At 33.6% G+C, this 18,028-nt stretch overlaps 1 protein-coding gene, 1 long non-coding RNA gene and 1 pseudogene across 3 annotated transcripts; 2 read left to right on the top strand and 1 right to left on the bottom strand.

The window, feature by feature from the left end:
* Nucleotides 1-579: 579 nt before the first annotated feature.
* Nucleotides 580-1,964, bottom strand: LOC107023032. Its single transcript, XR_001457165.2, has 2 exons — nt 1,053-1,964; nt 580-961 (listed from the first exon to the last, which is right to left on the bottom strand). It is a non-coding gene; the product is annotated as an uncharacterized LOC107023032 (long non-coding RNA).
* LOC107023031 (potassium transporter 26-like) lies at nt 1,098-4,670 on the top strand. The gene is given in 7 exon segments (XM_015223589.2): nt 1,098-1,154; nt 1,792-2,266; nt 2,344-2,394; nt 2,499-2,759; nt 2,869-2,921; nt 3,002-3,368; nt 3,856-4,670. Coding segments are annotated over 7 exon segments (2,079 nt in total).
* Nucleotides 4,671-6,376: 1,706 nt separating this feature from the next.
* Nucleotides 6,377-13,610, top strand: LOC107022351 (annotated as a pseudogene). Its single transcript, XR_003578992.1, has 5 exons — nt 6,377-6,434; nt 7,344-7,754; nt 12,385-12,703; nt 13,341-13,399; nt 13,537-13,610. The product of XR_003578992.1 is annotated as a myosin heavy chain IB-like (transcript).
* Nucleotides 13,611-18,028: the final 4,418 nt, after the last annotated feature.

Below are 18,028 nucleotides of genomic sequence, written 5' to 3'. Positions count from 1 at the left end.
TACACACGCCTCGAGCAAAGGTAGCTCCGCCCCCGTGTACACACACAGACAGTGATATATATATATATACACACGCCTCGAGCAAAGGTAGCTCCGCCCCCGTGTACACACACAGACAGTGATATATATATATATACACACGCCTCGAGCAAAGGTAGCTCCGCCCCCGTGTACACACACAGACAGTGATATATATATATATACACACGCCTCGAGCAAAGGTAGCTCCGCCCCCGTGTACACACACAGACAGTGATATATATATATATACACACGCCTCGAGCAAAGGTAGCNATATATATATATATATATATATATATATATATATATATATATATATATACATGTTGTACTAGACTCTCAAGTGTTTTGCTAATTTGATAGTCAAACGAATCATAAGCCAGCAAAATTTCATATGATCTTTTGTTCATTAATGAAGCTTACCTTCTTAATCAGAGGATTTACTAGTTTTCACTGGTCATCAACTTACTGGAAGAATTTTAAGCTTGATTTATTTAACTAGACTAGAATAAGGTTCACCTAACAAAGCAACAGTGGTAGATTTCTAAAGATTTCTGGTTATATGTCACTTGTGAGAGTGACTAGTCACTCCTTTGTATAAAAGATAATCCAATGGAAATGTTATATGTCAACAAGATAATGCACCAAATAATTTATCTTCATATTAAGTGCTCCAACAGGATGATGAAACAAATTTGTATGCAAATTGGTGGAATTACTGCTAAAATATATATGATGATGTGTTTCCTTACCTGCTCCCTCTCCAGCAACTTGTGGCTTTTAGAATTTGAAGCACTAGTTTATATCTATTATTTTATTCTGAGGATCAACCAAATTGATATCCCTGTTTGCAAATCGATAGTCCTTGAGGGTTTTTTGAAGCTATATATAAGCATGACACAATGTATGGCAACTTCTTAACCAGAATATTGGAAGTGTCCTGCATTTAAAACATGGAAGATATTAATTCCAGCATAAAGAACTATGATATTGAAAATAGAAGCAATCTTAAAGATAGTAACCGTATTGACCTTTGTAACAACAGCAGGAGAGTTGTTCCAGGATCAGTACCTGCTATGGAAACATACAGGACAGCTATCCAGGCATACCACTCTCCCTTAAAGAAAGCTAAGGTAAGCTTTACTTTTTCTCATCTTCAATATTCCAAGAGATATCCATTGTCTCTCTATTTAAGACCATCTATTGAATCCTCGGCTATATGAATTCTCATTGTCCATGTCACTCCATTAAGCTTTGTCTAAGTTCAAATATAATAAAAAATTAGCTTTTGTAGCACTAGAAGCTGTCTGCATTGCCCACACATGAAGTCTCAAACAAGACCGAAAGACTCCTAGCAAACATTGAGATCGAAAGTAAACATATTAGCGTAATTAAAGCTTAAACCAACTAACTGGTATCATCCATATAGATCCTTTTCTTTCATTGTGCCCGATCTTTTGCTAGGTTTGCATAGATTTCAAGAGAGTGTAGGTCTTTCGGGATAACTTCCTTCATGTGATTAAGTTATAACTACCTCTTCCTTTTGAACACCTTAAATGTCATCATGGTTCCTGCAGACCGCTGCGTCTGGAAGTTGACATAGGACATGATGAAACCATCACAAGCAACCTGTTCTCATTTTATCCTCGATGTGTGCTTTTGCTACTACCAGTTCCACTAAAATCTAATAACTTCACACTTTTTTTTGTTAGTGTCTTGATACATTTAAGTCACTTCATAGGATATTTAGATTTTGAGTAATTTTCTCAGGAATATCCACCCATGCAGACCTTGTTGTTGGCTTACCAATCTCTTGGAGTTGTATATGGGGACCTTGCCACTTCTCCTGTCAATGTCTTTTCCTCTACTCGCTTGACAAATCTCACTGAAGATGATTTACTTGGGACATTCAGCCTAATCTTTTGGACTCTAACGTTGCTTGTGTTAGTCAAATATGTCTTCATCGTCCTCCATGCTAATGATCATGGAGAAGGCGGTACTTTTGCTCTCTATTCATATCTCTGTCGCCATATCAATTTCCAAAGCAAACTTAGTATCCACAACGTTAGGATGGAATCTGATGAGAGAATGGATTTTTACAGCCAAGAGAGTGGAAGTTCTCTGCGTTCAAAAACTAAGAAGTTCCTGGAGAGAAATTCCGCAGCTCAAAATGTTCTTACTTTTGTTGTTTTACTTGGAACTTGTATGGTCATTGGTGATGGAGCTCTCACTCCTGCTACTTGCGGTAACATTCTTTCTTTGTTTTCTCCAAGTTATATTTCCTTTCGACATTGCCTCATGTCCATACACTTGTTACATCAGTTCTCTCAGCCCTGCAAGGAATTCAATCTCTCTCTTCCAAGATAAGTCAAGGTAAAGTCAAAATAATTTTCATAAGACAGTTCTATTGCAAGTTCAGATTTGCTTCCATTTACTCACCAAAATGTAAGGTTTAATGAAAGTTCTATTGGCTGCAGATCATGTGGTTCTCATGTCTGTGATTATGTTGATTGCACTTTTCACTTTTCAACGCTGTGGAACAAGCAAAGTTAGCTTCTGCTTCACACCCGTAATGTTATTGTGGTTTGTTACCAATGTTTCAGTCGGTATCTACAATATTTTGGAGTACTATCCATCCGTTCTTAAAGCCATTTCTCCACACTACATAGTGAAATTTGTTTCAAGAAATGGAAAGACTGCTTGGAATCTTCTCGGTGCAGTATTTCTAAGCATTACAGGTTTAACTTTACAACTACCTTTGAGGGAAAACAAAGATAAAGATAAAGAAAAGCATATGAAATAGGAGAAAAGTAGTTCACTTCCGACATGTTTTAAACTGTCATGCAGGAGCGGAAGCCATGTTTGCTGATTTAGGTCATTTCAATAAAAGAGCAATTCAGGTAAGGAACAAAGAACTCTAATCTACCATTAGAAAAGTTAATCTGATTGATGGCATTTTTCTGTACAATGAGTCTTGCAGTTGGCCTTTTCTTTTGTAGTTTATCCATCCCTAGTTCTCAGCTATGCCGGAGAAACGGCTTATCTAGTGAGGTATCCAGAGAATATCAACAACGCCTATTACAGTTCCCTACCAAAGTCTGTTTACTGGCCAATGTTTGTAATCTCAACTCTAGCTGCCGTGGTTGCTAGCCAGTCCATGATATCAGCAACTTTTTCCATTGTAAAGCAATCACTTGCTCTAGGATGCTTCCCTCGAGTAAACATTATACATACATCCAAGCATGAAGGACAAATCTATTCCCCAGAGGTAAACTGCATCCTCATGATTCTTTGTGTCACTCTCGTTCTTGGATTCAAAGGAGGTGTTGAACTAGCAAATGCCTACGGTAAGCATCTCAGATTTCTTTTCGTACACCGACAACTTAAAAAAAATCTAATACTGTCAAGACACTTAAAATAACCAATTATATGCAACTTTTTAAAGCAAGCATGGGTTAATTATCTGTAACAATGGTAAACAGCCTGTTATAATCAGTAAAATTAATACATCAACAACAACAAGATACCCAGTGTAATCACATAGGTGAGGTCTAGGAAGGCTAGAGTGTACAAAGACCTTACGCTACCTCGTGGAGGTAGAGAGGCTGTTTCGGAACCAGTAAAACTAATAGTATAAAAATGTTTGAAAAACTCTTTTCTTGAGCCGAGGGGGTCTTATCGTAAGCAACCTCTCTACCTCGCAAAGGTAGGGTACAGTTAGCGTACGATCACACTAGGTATGTTGTTGTTGTTGTTAAGTTAAACCACAACTGGCAGTCCAAATAAAGCGTACTTCGCTGAGAAATAGAACTAATTTTTCTTTTTCAAATACAGGGGTGGTGGTCATCTGGGTCATGATCATAACAACATTCTTGACAGCATTAGTGATGCTAATCATATGGAAGACAAATATCATTCTTATTCTGGCATTTTTCTTGCCTTACATAATAATTGAAGGTTGTTTCATGACATCTTTGCTCAATAAAATACCACAAGGAGGATGGGTGCCATTTGCTATTTCTGCTTTCTTCTTGACTATCATGCTATCTTGGACATATGGAAGAAGTAAGAAAAAAGAATATGAAGCAGATAGAAAGATGAGTTTACCTGATCTAGACCAAATGCTATCAAGATATAGTACATACCGAGCTCCAGGAATTTGCTTCTTTTTCACTGATCTTGGAAATGGCATTCCACCCATAATCCATCATTACATTCAGCACACAAATTCTGTTTGAGAAATCCTGGTAATTGTCACTGTTAGAACTCTTCCTATCAAAACCGTCCTGGTGGAGGAACGTTACAATGTGGGGAAGATGGGAGTTGAAGGAGTTTATCGGTGTTTGATTCAGTTTGGATATAAGGATTCTCAAAGCATGGAAGGAGATGACTTTGTTACTTTAATGATCACAAAACTCAAAGACCAAGCTGAGTCTACTAATGAAATACGAAAAATAGATGCAGCTGCTGAAAGAGAACCTGTTTTTGTGTTAGGAAGAACCATTCTCAAAGCAAATAAAGGTTGGTTTGCTCGCTTCACTATAGAGTACTTGTACAGGTTTCTTCAGAAGAATAGCAGGGCAGATATTTCTGCACTTCAAATTCCACCAGATAAAACACTTCAAGTTGGTATGCTTTATGAAATCTAAAAAGGCGTATTTGCAGCATAAACTGGCCTCAGAAACACGAAAATATTCTTAAGAAGCGCATCCCAGAAAGACAAATTAGTATTTTTCGTGTAACCTATTATGACTACTCAGTCTTTTTCACAATAATAGCAAGAATATGCAATGATTCTAATGAAATAAAATGCAGTTCAATGTATTTTTCCTCATGTAGCATGACAGGGTACATGACCTCACTATTTTGTTGTTGTTATTGTTATCTCACATATTTAGATTAGCAAACCAGAAATAATAAAGATGTAAAGAAAAAGAAAAGAACTATTTGAGTCCATAGAACTCACTATGTCCTTGCGAAATTTAATCCCCAAATAAAATGGATTAACCATTTAAGAAGTAGCAGTATGATAATCTCAATGAATTCAAAAAGACAACAACGAGATCACACACATAAACATGATGAATCATTTTGTTTTTAAGAAATGTATGCAGAAAAAGGGAAAAATGAGAGAAAGTCTCTCTATTTATAGGCAACAAAGGATAGCTAGAAAAATTGTTAATGGTGCTTTATTGAAAAACTCATCACTCTTTGGAAAAGAGACAACCTTTCAGAAAGGTCACAACCCTTTGGAAAAAGGCACAACCTTTCAGATGGTCACAATCCTTTAGATAAGACACACCCTTTCATAAAGGTCACTACCCTTCGTAAAATTCACAACCCTTCACTTCCTATTTACACCTTTAAAGCCCAACAATTATTGCTTCTTTTGTTGACTGTACAATGTTTTTCTTATTTAACTGTTATGCTTTCCTCATTATCTTCTTATTAGTTGACGCACTTGAACCGAGAGTATTTCAGAAAAACCTCACTACCTTCACTACCCTATCTTTCCCAGACCCCACTTAGTGGGATTTCATTGGATATGTTGTTACTGTAGCATGAAAGGGTAATATATGCGTAACACGTTCAACATAAGACCATATACCAATTCAGGAAAAAGACCCATTTCATATTATCAACAGATTCATGTGCAATTTAACTTCCCTTTTTAGGGTGTATCTTTGATCCTCCAAGCACAATCTTTCTATGATTATGCAATTCTGTATATAGAAGCCATATACAAGTACAAAGATTACATCTTCTGCGAACCATGGTCTGATTTTAAGGAATTCGGAGATATTTGGACAACCAGAAGAATCTGATAGACCACAAAACAGAAGAGCATTTGTTTCCAGTCTCTAGACCTATCACCTCTATTTTACTAACCTGTTCTATTCTGAAAAGAAAAAATTGTTTAGCGGCCCAAAAGCAGCTCATGAAACAAACCAACAAAGCAAATATAACCGGATAACAAGAAGGAGGCCAGTTAGTTTACCTCAAATCTCAAGTTTCACATACAAGCATTCCGGAACAGTATATATGAATTTGTCAACTCAAAGGCAAAAAAAAAAAAAAACTCTATCAAATACACATAAAATGCAAATATGAACATACTTGTAAGACAAAAGGGCTATCCCCTTACACATATGACATACCCAAGGATGCTTGTCCATCGCATACTTGTGGTCCAGTTCCTTGCTGTCTCTGTGCAATATCTGGGACCAAAGGATCATCAACCGAGGTGCTGATTTCATTCACATGCTGCACTCATTTTCTTCCTTCTTTTTGAATCACTTCTTCAAAATCAGTCGCACCAAGCAATGATCCAAACTAGATATGCTTCTGATATGGCATGTCCACATTTCCATTGCTCCAAAAAAACGCTCTATCCGTTCAATTCTACCTTAATGGTATCAGTGGCCTAAAACAAACGGCATCTTAAAACTTAAACTGTTTTCTTTTAATTTTTACCTTATAATATAACTATTCTTATTTTAAATTATTTTTCATAAGATATAATATTTAAAATATATCAAATTTCTTCTAATAATTTCTTTATTTTTTATAAAATATTTATTTTTTCTACAAATAATATTAAATATTTGTTAAAAATAATAACTTATAACCTATTATTATAAAAAAAAATGAGATCCCTCAAATTTGAGGCCTAAGGCACGTGTCTTTTTTTAACACTATCGAGCTATCCCTGATTCTACTTGTGCACTATTTTACCAAAAAAAAATACTACTAATAAATAAAAATGAAAATTTATTTTGAAATAATAAACAATAAAAATGAATTAAGAGAATATAATTTGTCATATTTTATTCTTAAATTTAAGGGAAATGCATCATGACATATATGTCCAAAATCTCATTATACTAAAGTTCTATTACCCGGAGTTATTTTATAAATAATTTTTTATGTTTTTTCGATTTACGTTGCATAGCTTAAAAAAATATCAAATGCGCTGAGTCAAACGATAGTGTCACATAGGTCGAAAAGGTATAAAATATTATTTATAAAATAACTTCAAAAATAATAGGTCATTAATAAAGTGCAAAGTGTCGTTAAAATTTCGAACATAAATTACATATACTTATGCATTTTATCTAATACAGTTTACTATATTCTTCGAATTATTTTCAGAACCTACTACTAAATGTCAAATTAATATAAATATTATAATAAAATATTTATGACAATTTTTAAATTTTTAAGTTACATGCACCGGGAATAATAGGTAATTTCTTAGAAATTACTTAAAATACAAGATAGAAACAAATTATGAGGAATATTGTTGTGTTCAAATGATGAAGTGGGGACAATTGAGTCCTGCTGTGGGAATCCGAGTGAGGTAACTGTCACACGCGACACGTTTGCTTCCACCAACCTAACAATCTCTACACATCGGCACTTTTCGTCACCCTCTTCCTTCCTTTCGTCGCCGGCGACGGCATGGTTTCAATCATCAAATAGGAAAGTCCAGTTATCGGCCCAAGCCCAAACCCGGCCTGTCCTTGACAAAGACGAACGGATCGCTAAGGACGATGCAGATGCTGAAAGTTTGAAGCGGGCGCCCACTGATAGCAATGTCACGGAAGATCAAAATCGAGATCCTTTCATGGGAGTAAAGGTACGGAGAAAAGCTTCGTTTTATAGAAATTACATCGGCGATTACCTTGACGTGCCTTCTCGACCCTATCTCATGAAGATTCTAGAAAAACAAGGTAATTCTGTGGTCAAAGCCACATCCTAAAATTTTCAGAATTTATTTGTTTTCTCCTGTAAAGGTGATTGTCCCTTGCACAATTACTTGATCATTGGTTTGATTACATAATCGTAACGTTTGAAATTTATGTTTTACTTTTGATTTGATCTTTGTGGTTAAAACTGAATATGCAGACGCCTTAATGTAATATCATTGGAACAATGGTACATTTTTTCGCGAAATTTAAAATTAGCTCATATAGTATCTGTTGAAAGTACTATTTCAACCTGTTGCCTTAAACATGTCATGACATTAATATGGCTATAGGGGTATTTGTTATAAAATTACTAGTACAAAGTTAAAGAATCTCCAAATATAATGTGTGCTCTTTAAGAACAAGTAATCTATAAAATAGAACAGAGGAAGAAGCTTATTTTTAACCTCTAGTATTCGCTGCAGTCTTTTGTAACTTTTGGTTTTGGTACCTTCTTGGTTCTTTTTTAGTCAATAAACCTTTACCTTATCAAAAGAGAAAAACCTCTTGCATTGTGATTGTAAAGGTACTACAATAACTTTAGTTGTTTTATGAGTTGGTTAGAATAATGTTTTCATCAATGTTATTTAAACGTTACAATGGTATTTTTGGATGTTAATGAAATCCTTTATGGAATGATGCTTAGTGTGAGGCAATCGTCATTGGCGAAGCCATGCGGTTCATAGAAATGTCTGCTTCAAACAATGACCTGCAAGATGATCCCAATGAAAATCAATCGGCTTTTTGAATCTTGAACTTTGTGGAGTTTGTTTAGTGTTGGCAGATGGCGTTATTGTATTTGAATGTTGAAATTGGTTATTTTAATTGCAAATTCATTTTTACTGCACTAGTCCATATTTATTTTGTATTTAGTAGTACTTCTTGTTTTCTCTTATAGTGCATTTTATTTCAAAGAAATGTGCACTTCATTTTCTTCTTTTCACTTCAAGTTCCAAGGACCTTATCGCTTCTTTTGGCTTCTCTTTATAAACACTGAATTATTTCTAAACCAACATGTACTAGACCAATAGTAAGCTTGTAGATAAAATAATGTAAAATTAACAAAAGTAAATAATGAATTTCATGCTTGAAAAAGTACCACCACAAGCCGAAGTGCTTTATAAATAATTTTTTGTTAAAAATAATACGGAAGAAGAACAGGTAAAAAGTTAATGGAAAAATGTTTGTTTAAAGAAAGACTCAGCATGATAACATTTAAAGGTTTTTCACTTATTACAGAAATAAGTTCTGTTTGATTTGAAACGACACGTTTGGTAGTTTATTCTTTTTGTGAATTTGTTTTCTTTAATTCTGTTAAAACACTTTACTTTAAGTTAAATAGCATGATTATTGTTTCTGGACAGCTTTCAAAAGCTGTAAGTTGTATTTTGTTGAATAAATATGTAGTTGGATCATCCCTCTAGTGATATTCAGTTGGACATTGTGTTTTTTCTCGTTTTCCATCTTTTCTAAAATGTAAGAAATGAAATGTTAGTATTTATTTGCACCATGGGCTGGATTGAACCTGTGTAGCTGTTTTGGAAGTAACCTTTTTCTTTAAATGAAACTTTAAGAACTTTGGAGCTCACTTTAGTCATGTCGAAATGAAAATCTTTATTTGTAGCTTGCAGTTCAACCCAATAGTCCTTGTTTTACTTGGCATTGTAGTTAGGTTGAGGATTTCTTTGTTCTTATCCCAAAAAAAAGTTGGGGATATTCTTGGTTTCGTTCAGTGTTTATTGCTCTTTTTTTCTTTGTCATTGAGTTTTAAAAACCTATTTTTCGGCAATTACTTGTTATGTGTTTCACAATTGATTTCCATTCTCCAGATTTATGAGTCTTAAACTGTGTTTCTTGCCTGCATTTTCCATGCTTGATTTTCTTGAATTTCCACATTAGAGTTGAGTCATCTCTTATTGTAGAATGGCATTTCAAGTTGTTTGCATGATTTTAAAAAGTACAGAGTGAAACTTAAGTATAAACAGATTTCGTAGAAGTTTTTACAACCTTTAGTGGCTTTAACATCGTTCACGCTGTTTGCATCTTGAGGTAGAGCCTTATTTGCTTTAGAAAGGTTCTCAAAGTTGGTCTTGGTGGAAGTTGTATTTATAGGAGAATTTTCGGAGGAGATGAGTTCATAATATATCTACTATAAGCTGGAGACATGTATACATATATCCAGTTGTACAATGCACACTAAGTAATCCTCACACTTTTCAGTAAGAACCATCTTACAATTCTCATCCCAGACAAAGAGAAACTGAAAACTATCCATCTGCTCTTTTTGCAGCAAGTAATGCATGGCTACAGAGAATTTTCTTGGTGTGTCTAGATTGCTATGCAATTGCTTTAGCAGTTAGTTTCAGCTGCAAGGCAGACTGTAGTAATAGCTGATAATATTGCTTTCCTTGGTGATGGATGAATTGACGCGGCACATACAAGGGGAGGTGACATGGTGTATGCTTTTTTTGATGACACAGTATTGATTGACAAGACTTACGAGGGAGTTAATGATAGTCTAGAGGTTTGGAGACATAACCTTGAGTCGCAAGTTCAGTGACGTAACCCACGAGGCATATGTGGAAATGAGGATTGATACTTAAGTGAGGCTATCTTTAAGAAAGGAAGTTTCAAGTATATTGGTTCTATAATCCATAGAAATGGGAAGATTGACGATGATGTTACACATTGTATTGGAGCGGGCAGATGAAATGGAGGCTCGTATCTAGTGTCTTGTGTGATAGAAAGGTGCCACCAAAACTTAAAAAGTAAGTTTGATTTTGATCAAGAAAACAAACGTAACTAAAGTAAGCTAAGTTTTATAAAGTGGTTGATTAACTTACCATGTTATATGGGGTGGAGTGTTGGCCGGTTAAGAATCCACACGTCCAGAAGATGAAAGTTGCGTAAATGAGGATGTTGAGATAAGATTAGGAACAACGATATGCAGGACAAATTATGAGTGACATCTGATAGACATTCCCAACCTGGATAGAATCTTATCCTTGGTCATATATCCTTACCGACAACTTATGCAAAGTCCAACTGATGTACATTGTAAGGTGTTAAAGGAGTCCTTCTTTATCTCGCAGGCACTTCTGACTTGGGTTTGCGTATCTAACCTGGTTTGTCTCTCATCCTTGTCGGCTTTTCGAATGCAAATTGGGTTGGATGTCCCTTTACTTGAAGGTCTACCAAGGCCTATTTGTCTTTCTTGGTGTTAATTGCATCAATTGGTCGTCCAAGAACTAGGTCTAGCACCGAAGTTGAGTATTGATCATTGACTTTTCTAGCTACATAATTGACATGGGTCACCTATCTCTTAAAGGATATTGGCAATTCCATATCGTCCACCATTGTTGTTCACGGATAATATCAGTGCTCTCCATCTCATGCCAAATCCAGTATTACATGTTGAACTTGATTACGATTTTGCAATGGAAACCAAGTTCATTCCTTTCGAGCTTCAAATTGTAGATATTCTCACCTAAGCATCAATTTCAGGTGTTGCACACCAAGCTAGGTGTTGTCCGAAATCCCCGCACTAGCTAGCGCGGGGGGGGGGGTTGATAGACACTCTCAACCTGGATAGAATACTATCCTTGGTCATATATCCTTAGCCGACACAATGACTCATTGGAAGAGTTATTATACACCTGAACTTGTATAGGTAAAGACAAAGCACATGAAGGATTCTTCTGCTACCATGTCATTGTATATGAAAAGGAGATACACGGATGCCTTAGCGAGGAGGTGTGAGAGGTTGGCTATGGTGGGTATGGGATGAGGTAGAGATAGACCAAAGAAATATTGGGGAGAGGTGAATAGAGAATACATGGCACTTCTTGAATTTATCGAAGACATGACCGATTAGTAGGCAGTCGAGCTTTGTCTAGCTTCCTTACTACTATTTATTATTACTCCCTCCATCCCATTTTATGTGGCACCATTTTCTTTTTGGTCATTCCCAAAAAAAATGTCACATTTTCTTATATGGTAAGTATTTAAAGGTACAATTCCTTTTTTACCTTTATTGGTCCCACTTAATTTTAAAGATAGTATTCTAATACATTTATGAGGAGAGAGAAAAATGAATTTACTTTTTTGAAGGACAATTTGGTAAACATTTCAAAGTCTTAATTAATTCTTAAACTCCGTGCCCGATCAGATGTTGCCACATAAAATGTGATGGAGGGAGTACTATTTCACTATCTTATTCTTTTATTTTATCATTACGTGCTGTTTCCTCTACTTGAGTTAGCATATTATTTGTTGTTGATACTATTCATGTCCCGTTTTTTAGGGCTCCTTCACTACTGTATTTCTTTTCCAAACCTTCTCTGATATGCTTTGCTTGAGTCGAGGGTCTTCTGGAAACAACCTCTAACTTTCTAAGTTAGGGGTAAGGTTTGCATAAACACTGCTCTCCCCGAACCTCACATCTGGAGTTGTGGTTGTGGTGATTACACTAGGTTTGTTACTGTTATTGTTGTTTTTGTGGTAGTGCTTTTCTTTTAGGACTTCCACTTGGTGTGGTGGATTACTTATGGCTGGTTTATGATTTATCTCTCATAACAAAGATATAAACCTGTGCTGATCTGTATATTCTTTTCAGGTGACAAGAAAGTCCTCTTTGCAGACAAAGTTTTGAAGTTCACAAGTACAGGGAAGATGAAGAGGCGCATTCTTCTTGTAACTGATTTTGCCGTTTACATTGTGGATCCAGACATTGATGCACTTAAAAGGCGGATTTCCCTGGCAGCTGTTGAAAAGCTCTGTTTGAGTGAACTAAGTGATAATTTCTTAGCAATTATTATACCAACTGAATATGATCTACTGATAGCCAGTACTCGGAAGACAGAAATTGTATCTGTCTTAGTAGATGCTACCAGGTGTCAATCCAACTACGAACTTGAGGTGCTACTCTCTAATAGGTAAGTGCAGTGCAATTTTCTTATTGACTTTGAACTCTCAATTGTTCTTTCATCTGGCTTGTCAGTATTTTAAAAAGTTTTCAGCTGAAAATGGATGCATCTGCAGATATTTTTGAAGTAGCTTAGTGTGTATTGTTGAAGAACTGTGTATGAGAGAATGATCAAGGGCCAAGACAGAAAGTTTTTGGCTTGATTTCAGGCCAGCATATACACTAGTGAATACTTTGTCTTGTTTTCATACTAAGGATTCAATTATTGTTGTAGAAAAAACACTGATTTGTTCCTTTATGTCAGTTGTGTTACAATGAAGCAAATTAATCTCTATGCCTAGCTAGAATAATGAGTTCTCGATGAACAGCTCTATGCAAGCTGTGGATGACCAGAAAATCTTAATCTTGGGACATGTATGTAGATGATAAGATGGATCGGAAACAGAAAAAGAGAGAGGGTGTTTGGAGCATCTCAGTAGATGTTTGCTCTTTTGTTGTTTTTTTTTTAATTCCTATGATACAACTATCTGCTTGTTTTTCTCCCCCCTATACCTCTCTAAGTTTGCCTGTTTTCTTCTCCCTAGAAGTTTTATCTTGGGAAATATGTCTTGTGTCATTGTTCATACATTTATACTCTCATCTTGCAGATTTGAGTACAATGCAACTTCCGAACTAGTAAAAGAAATTGACTTTAAGGAAACTGAAGGTCAGTGTTAGTTTATGCTTTACGACATTCTCTCTGTGTTCTTCCTGTACCCTTACTTTTACTGAAATCAGTTCTAGGTTTTGTTTGTATCATTATTTCTTCTGCCTTCAGCTAAGTATTTTTTCATGATTCTAAAGTTGTGAGATATCTTTTAATCCCAGAGGGTGCGAGAACAAGAATTGTGCGGAAGTGAGTTGCACCTTTAGTGTAGCAGTGCGACAACATGAACTGCTAGCATACCGCCTTGACATTCCTAGGAGGAATCACTCGGTATATAATTTTATGTATAAAGGTGATTATCTTTCTATTGAGAATTGAACCGATTAAATTGATTTTTTCATCACGTTCAACTGGTTATGTTTTCTCTTGTTATGCGGGCCTATTCATTTGCATGGCTCGTTGCCATCATGTAAATTTCCAAGCTCTTCTTTTATTCCTTTGTGTGCAACTGCAATTTAACTTGTACAAAATATTAATATATAGTCTATTGGATGTTTGAGCTCCATCGTCACATGACTTCAGATAATAGATTCCTTTCATTTCGTCTGTTTGTTGTGTCCTCATTCTTTCATTATGTCTTTCAAATATTACAATGTCATGGAAATGGACACTTGATTCTTTCTCAATTATGCAAGACAACATTTTTTCTTCTTCTGATGGGAAGGGTACTGGCAGATAACTTTGTCGATAGAGCAGAGAAATTTAAGTTGCCAAGAATGGCGGAGGCAAAGATGATGCACAGGGGAAGCAATAGCAAGTATTCAGGCAACTTTTTAAACACGTTTCCAAAGTTATTTTACTTACAAACCGGGATATCAGAACATGGTCTCTAATTGTATAAGTTTGAATATAGCAAAATCAAAACAATTATAAACACATTTACAATAGCACTATTGATGTGGCTTATAATAGCACCACAACTACCGGCATTAGTAAGATGGATTGTTTAGCAAATGTTTGCCTTGTTTGTGTTGTTGTCATTCATTAGCAACGCATCTGCAGCACTATTTGATGAGAATCCCATTTCATTCAAGTATAACCATCAGCAAATTCCGTGACCTGAAAAAAGTTAGTGAACCATCTTCCCTCAATCTAAAATTTGCAATATTGTTTGGAACAATTAGTGATATTGTTTAGTTTCTTACCTCTCCTTCCGTCCCAAATAAATTACATGATATACTTTTTGAGTATCATAGATACATATCTATTACCCATAGCTTCATTAAAATAAAATTCTAGATTTTCAGGCTACAAGAATCATGTAAGATGACAAAGAATACCTTGTTTGGATTGTCTCCATAATTAGCTACTGCAAGAGGCACGGCCTCTCTGTTGAGACCGAATGCAATGTATTTGTTCATAACAGGATCTCCAGAGGATGCCTACATTCAAATTAAAGAAAACACTAACAAATCAGCTTTTCTGTACAGGCAGCAAAGAACATTAGTTTCTTTATGGCATATAACACACTGTAATCTGAATACCTAGAGGGGATGTATCAGCAAAAGCAGTTTCAGAAAAAGCACATAAGTGCCTCAAGAGGATATCGGTTAGAGAATCTCTCAAATAAGAGTTATTATTGTACTTTTAAATACAATCGAGATATAATTGTATTTTTACATATTTTAAAAGCTTTCCATATATTGCATCTTTTATTGTTGCTTTATCTTTGAGTATCTTGAGTTGAGTACGTTGAGTTTGAGTGGAGTATCTTGCGTTTGAGTTGGATATCTTGAGTTTGAGTTGGGTATCTTGAGTTTGAGTTGAGTATATTGAGTTTGAGATGAGTATATTGAGTTTGATTAAGTACCCATGAGTTGAGTTGCGTATTCTTGAGTCATATAGAGTCGAGACGAGGTGAGCATGTCTTCCTTATTATTAGTATCAATGTACTTTTAATATTAATATTATTTAATCAAGAAAAGGGTCTAAAACTATTTCAACTTTGGCCGAAATTGCTGTTACGATACCAAACTTTATGGAGGATCTTTTACCTCCTACATGATTTAATAGTGTATTTTAAAGGTATATATGTGTCCACATGGACACAAAACTATTTATGATTAGAGCTGTAAATATAGCTAGCCCACCCCATCCGGGTTATCCCATACAGGCTTTGACATTTTATGGGTCAGGCCGGGCTAGCCATTTTCGGTGTTGGTCAGAAAATGGTCGGCCCAACCCATAAGTACGTGGGCTACAGGCTTGCAGGGCCAACCCATTTTTTTAAAAAATTATATTTTTTTTATAATTATTAAATTAAATTCTAAATTATAATTTAAAAATATTATCATATATATTGATAAAACAATATTATATGATGTTAATGTCACTACTTGTTAATCAAATCCACAAGTAAAATTATCTTTATAATATTTATTAAAAAAAAATTTCAAGTAAAAGTATAAATATCTAAAATAAAAATATTAACCTAATTGTTTTGAGTTTGGACACTCTTTAATTTTAAATTTTAATATTATATTATATTTTTAGTTAATTTTATTAGTCATTTTAATATTATATTATATTTTTAGTTAATTTTTATTGGTCCACGGGCCGGCCTTACCTATATTTCTCAAGCCCCACAAATCAACAGACTTATTCAAGACGACCTAAAAGGCTCTTTTCTTAAATGGGCTCCAAAAATCTTAGTCCAACCCTATTAAATTCCGAGTTAGATCAGGCCAGCCCAAAAGGCTCCATATTGATGGCCGACCTAAAAGGCTCCATATTGACGGTTCTATTTATGATGATGCAATAGCGCAAGGGGTAAAGTCATTTCCAAAGTTCGATATTGCTACAACAATTTCGGTCAAAGTTCGGATATATTTTAGACCTTTTGTAAAACAATTTAAATACATATCATAAAAAATTTGTATTAAATTAAAATTTACATATTTAAATTTCTGATCAATATTATTCCTTTGTTGGGAGGGTTGAAATCTTTGTATTTTTTTTAGTGTTGCTAAAATGTAGTAGTTATCTTTTTTTTTTCTAATTCTGTAAAATAATATATAACATAATAATATAAAGACATAAAATAAAATAAAAATTTATTATATAAAAATAACAATAAAATTCATAAATGAAACATAACCAAACTTATGGGATATGCTAATTAATTAATAAAAGATATATTGATAAATTGTATATATGGAAGAAATATTTATCTTGAAAAATATGATTTTCGGTTTCTGCTTCTCCTTTTTAAAAGAACCAATTTTTTTTAGCTTCATCCCAGCAATAGAAAAACTGTTTGTGCTTCCATTTAAAACGATTTTACTTATTTGTCAAACGATTCATTTTTCAAAAAAGAAAATTCTCATAAATATTTGTATGATTATAAATTATCTTAATACGGGTATAAAATAGACATTTCGAACTTATATTATTATTATTATTATTATTATTACATTAATTTTTATTAGCTTTTTTTCTAATTTTTTAAATAATATATAAGATAATAATGGAAAGAGATAAATAAAATAAAAATCTATTATATAAAAATAAAAATAAAAATAAAATTCATAAATGAAACTTAACCAAACTTATGGGATATGCTAATTAATTAATAAAGGATATATTGATAATATGTATATGTGGAAGAAATATGTTAGTCTTAAAAAATATGAATTTTGATATCCGCTTCTCCTTTTTGAAGAAACAAAATTTTTTAGCTTATTTCTAGCAAAAGAAAAATTGTCTACACTTTCATTTAAAAACAATTTTACTGACTTTTCAAATGCTAAATTTTTTTAAAATTCTTTTCTCATAAATATTTGTGTATAAAATAGACATTCTCAACATATATTATTATTATTATATTAAATTGTTATTATATATAAAGACATAAAATAAAATAAAAATCTATTATATAAAAATAAAATAAAATTCATAAATGAAAATTACCCAAACTTATGAGATACGCTAATTAATTAGTAAAGGGTATATTGATAATATGTATATATGGAAGAAATATTTTAGTCTTGAAAAATATGATTTTCGATTTCTGCTTCTCCTTTTTTAAGAAACAGATTTTTTTAGCATCTTTTTAGTTAGGGGTGTACACATGTCGGTTTGGTTTGGTTTTGTCATAAAAAATAATTTAAACCAATTATGTTGGTTTATTAAATCTAAAAACCAAATCAAATCACAAAAAATCAGTTTTTTCGATTTTGGCTTTAGCCGATTCTTTCGATTTTTTTTGATTTTTCAATTTTTTCGTTTTTTTATAACTATGTAGTGTTTGAAAAAGTGATTACATATACTTTCACTTACCAGCATGATAAGCTAAACTTAAAAAAATGTTAAATGAATAGAAATTTTTGAAAAGGCGGTAAATTTCTCATAAGTACAAAATACTTTTTTTTTGAAATATCAACGTTCATTATGTTAGATTAATAAGATTAAAGGCTACGATTTGTTAACTTTGAATTTGAAAAACTATAACAATATAATTGTAACTTTGAATTTTAATACAAAATAAAATATTTACAAATTTTACAAGCTCAAATTTAAAATAAAATATATAAATATTGGAGACTATATACTAACTAAAAGATATTAACAAAATATATTATAAATAATATTTTTAATCTACAAATAAATTAATTTATATATATATATATA

The sequence above is a fragment of the Solanum pennellii genome, chromosome 6, assembly GCF_001406875.1.
Source record: "Solanum pennellii chromosome 6, SPENNV200".
NCBI lineage: Eukaryota > Viridiplantae > Streptophyta > Magnoliopsida > Solanales > Solanaceae > Solanum > Solanum pennellii.
This window is presented reverse-complemented; position numbering and strand designations above follow the sequence as displayed.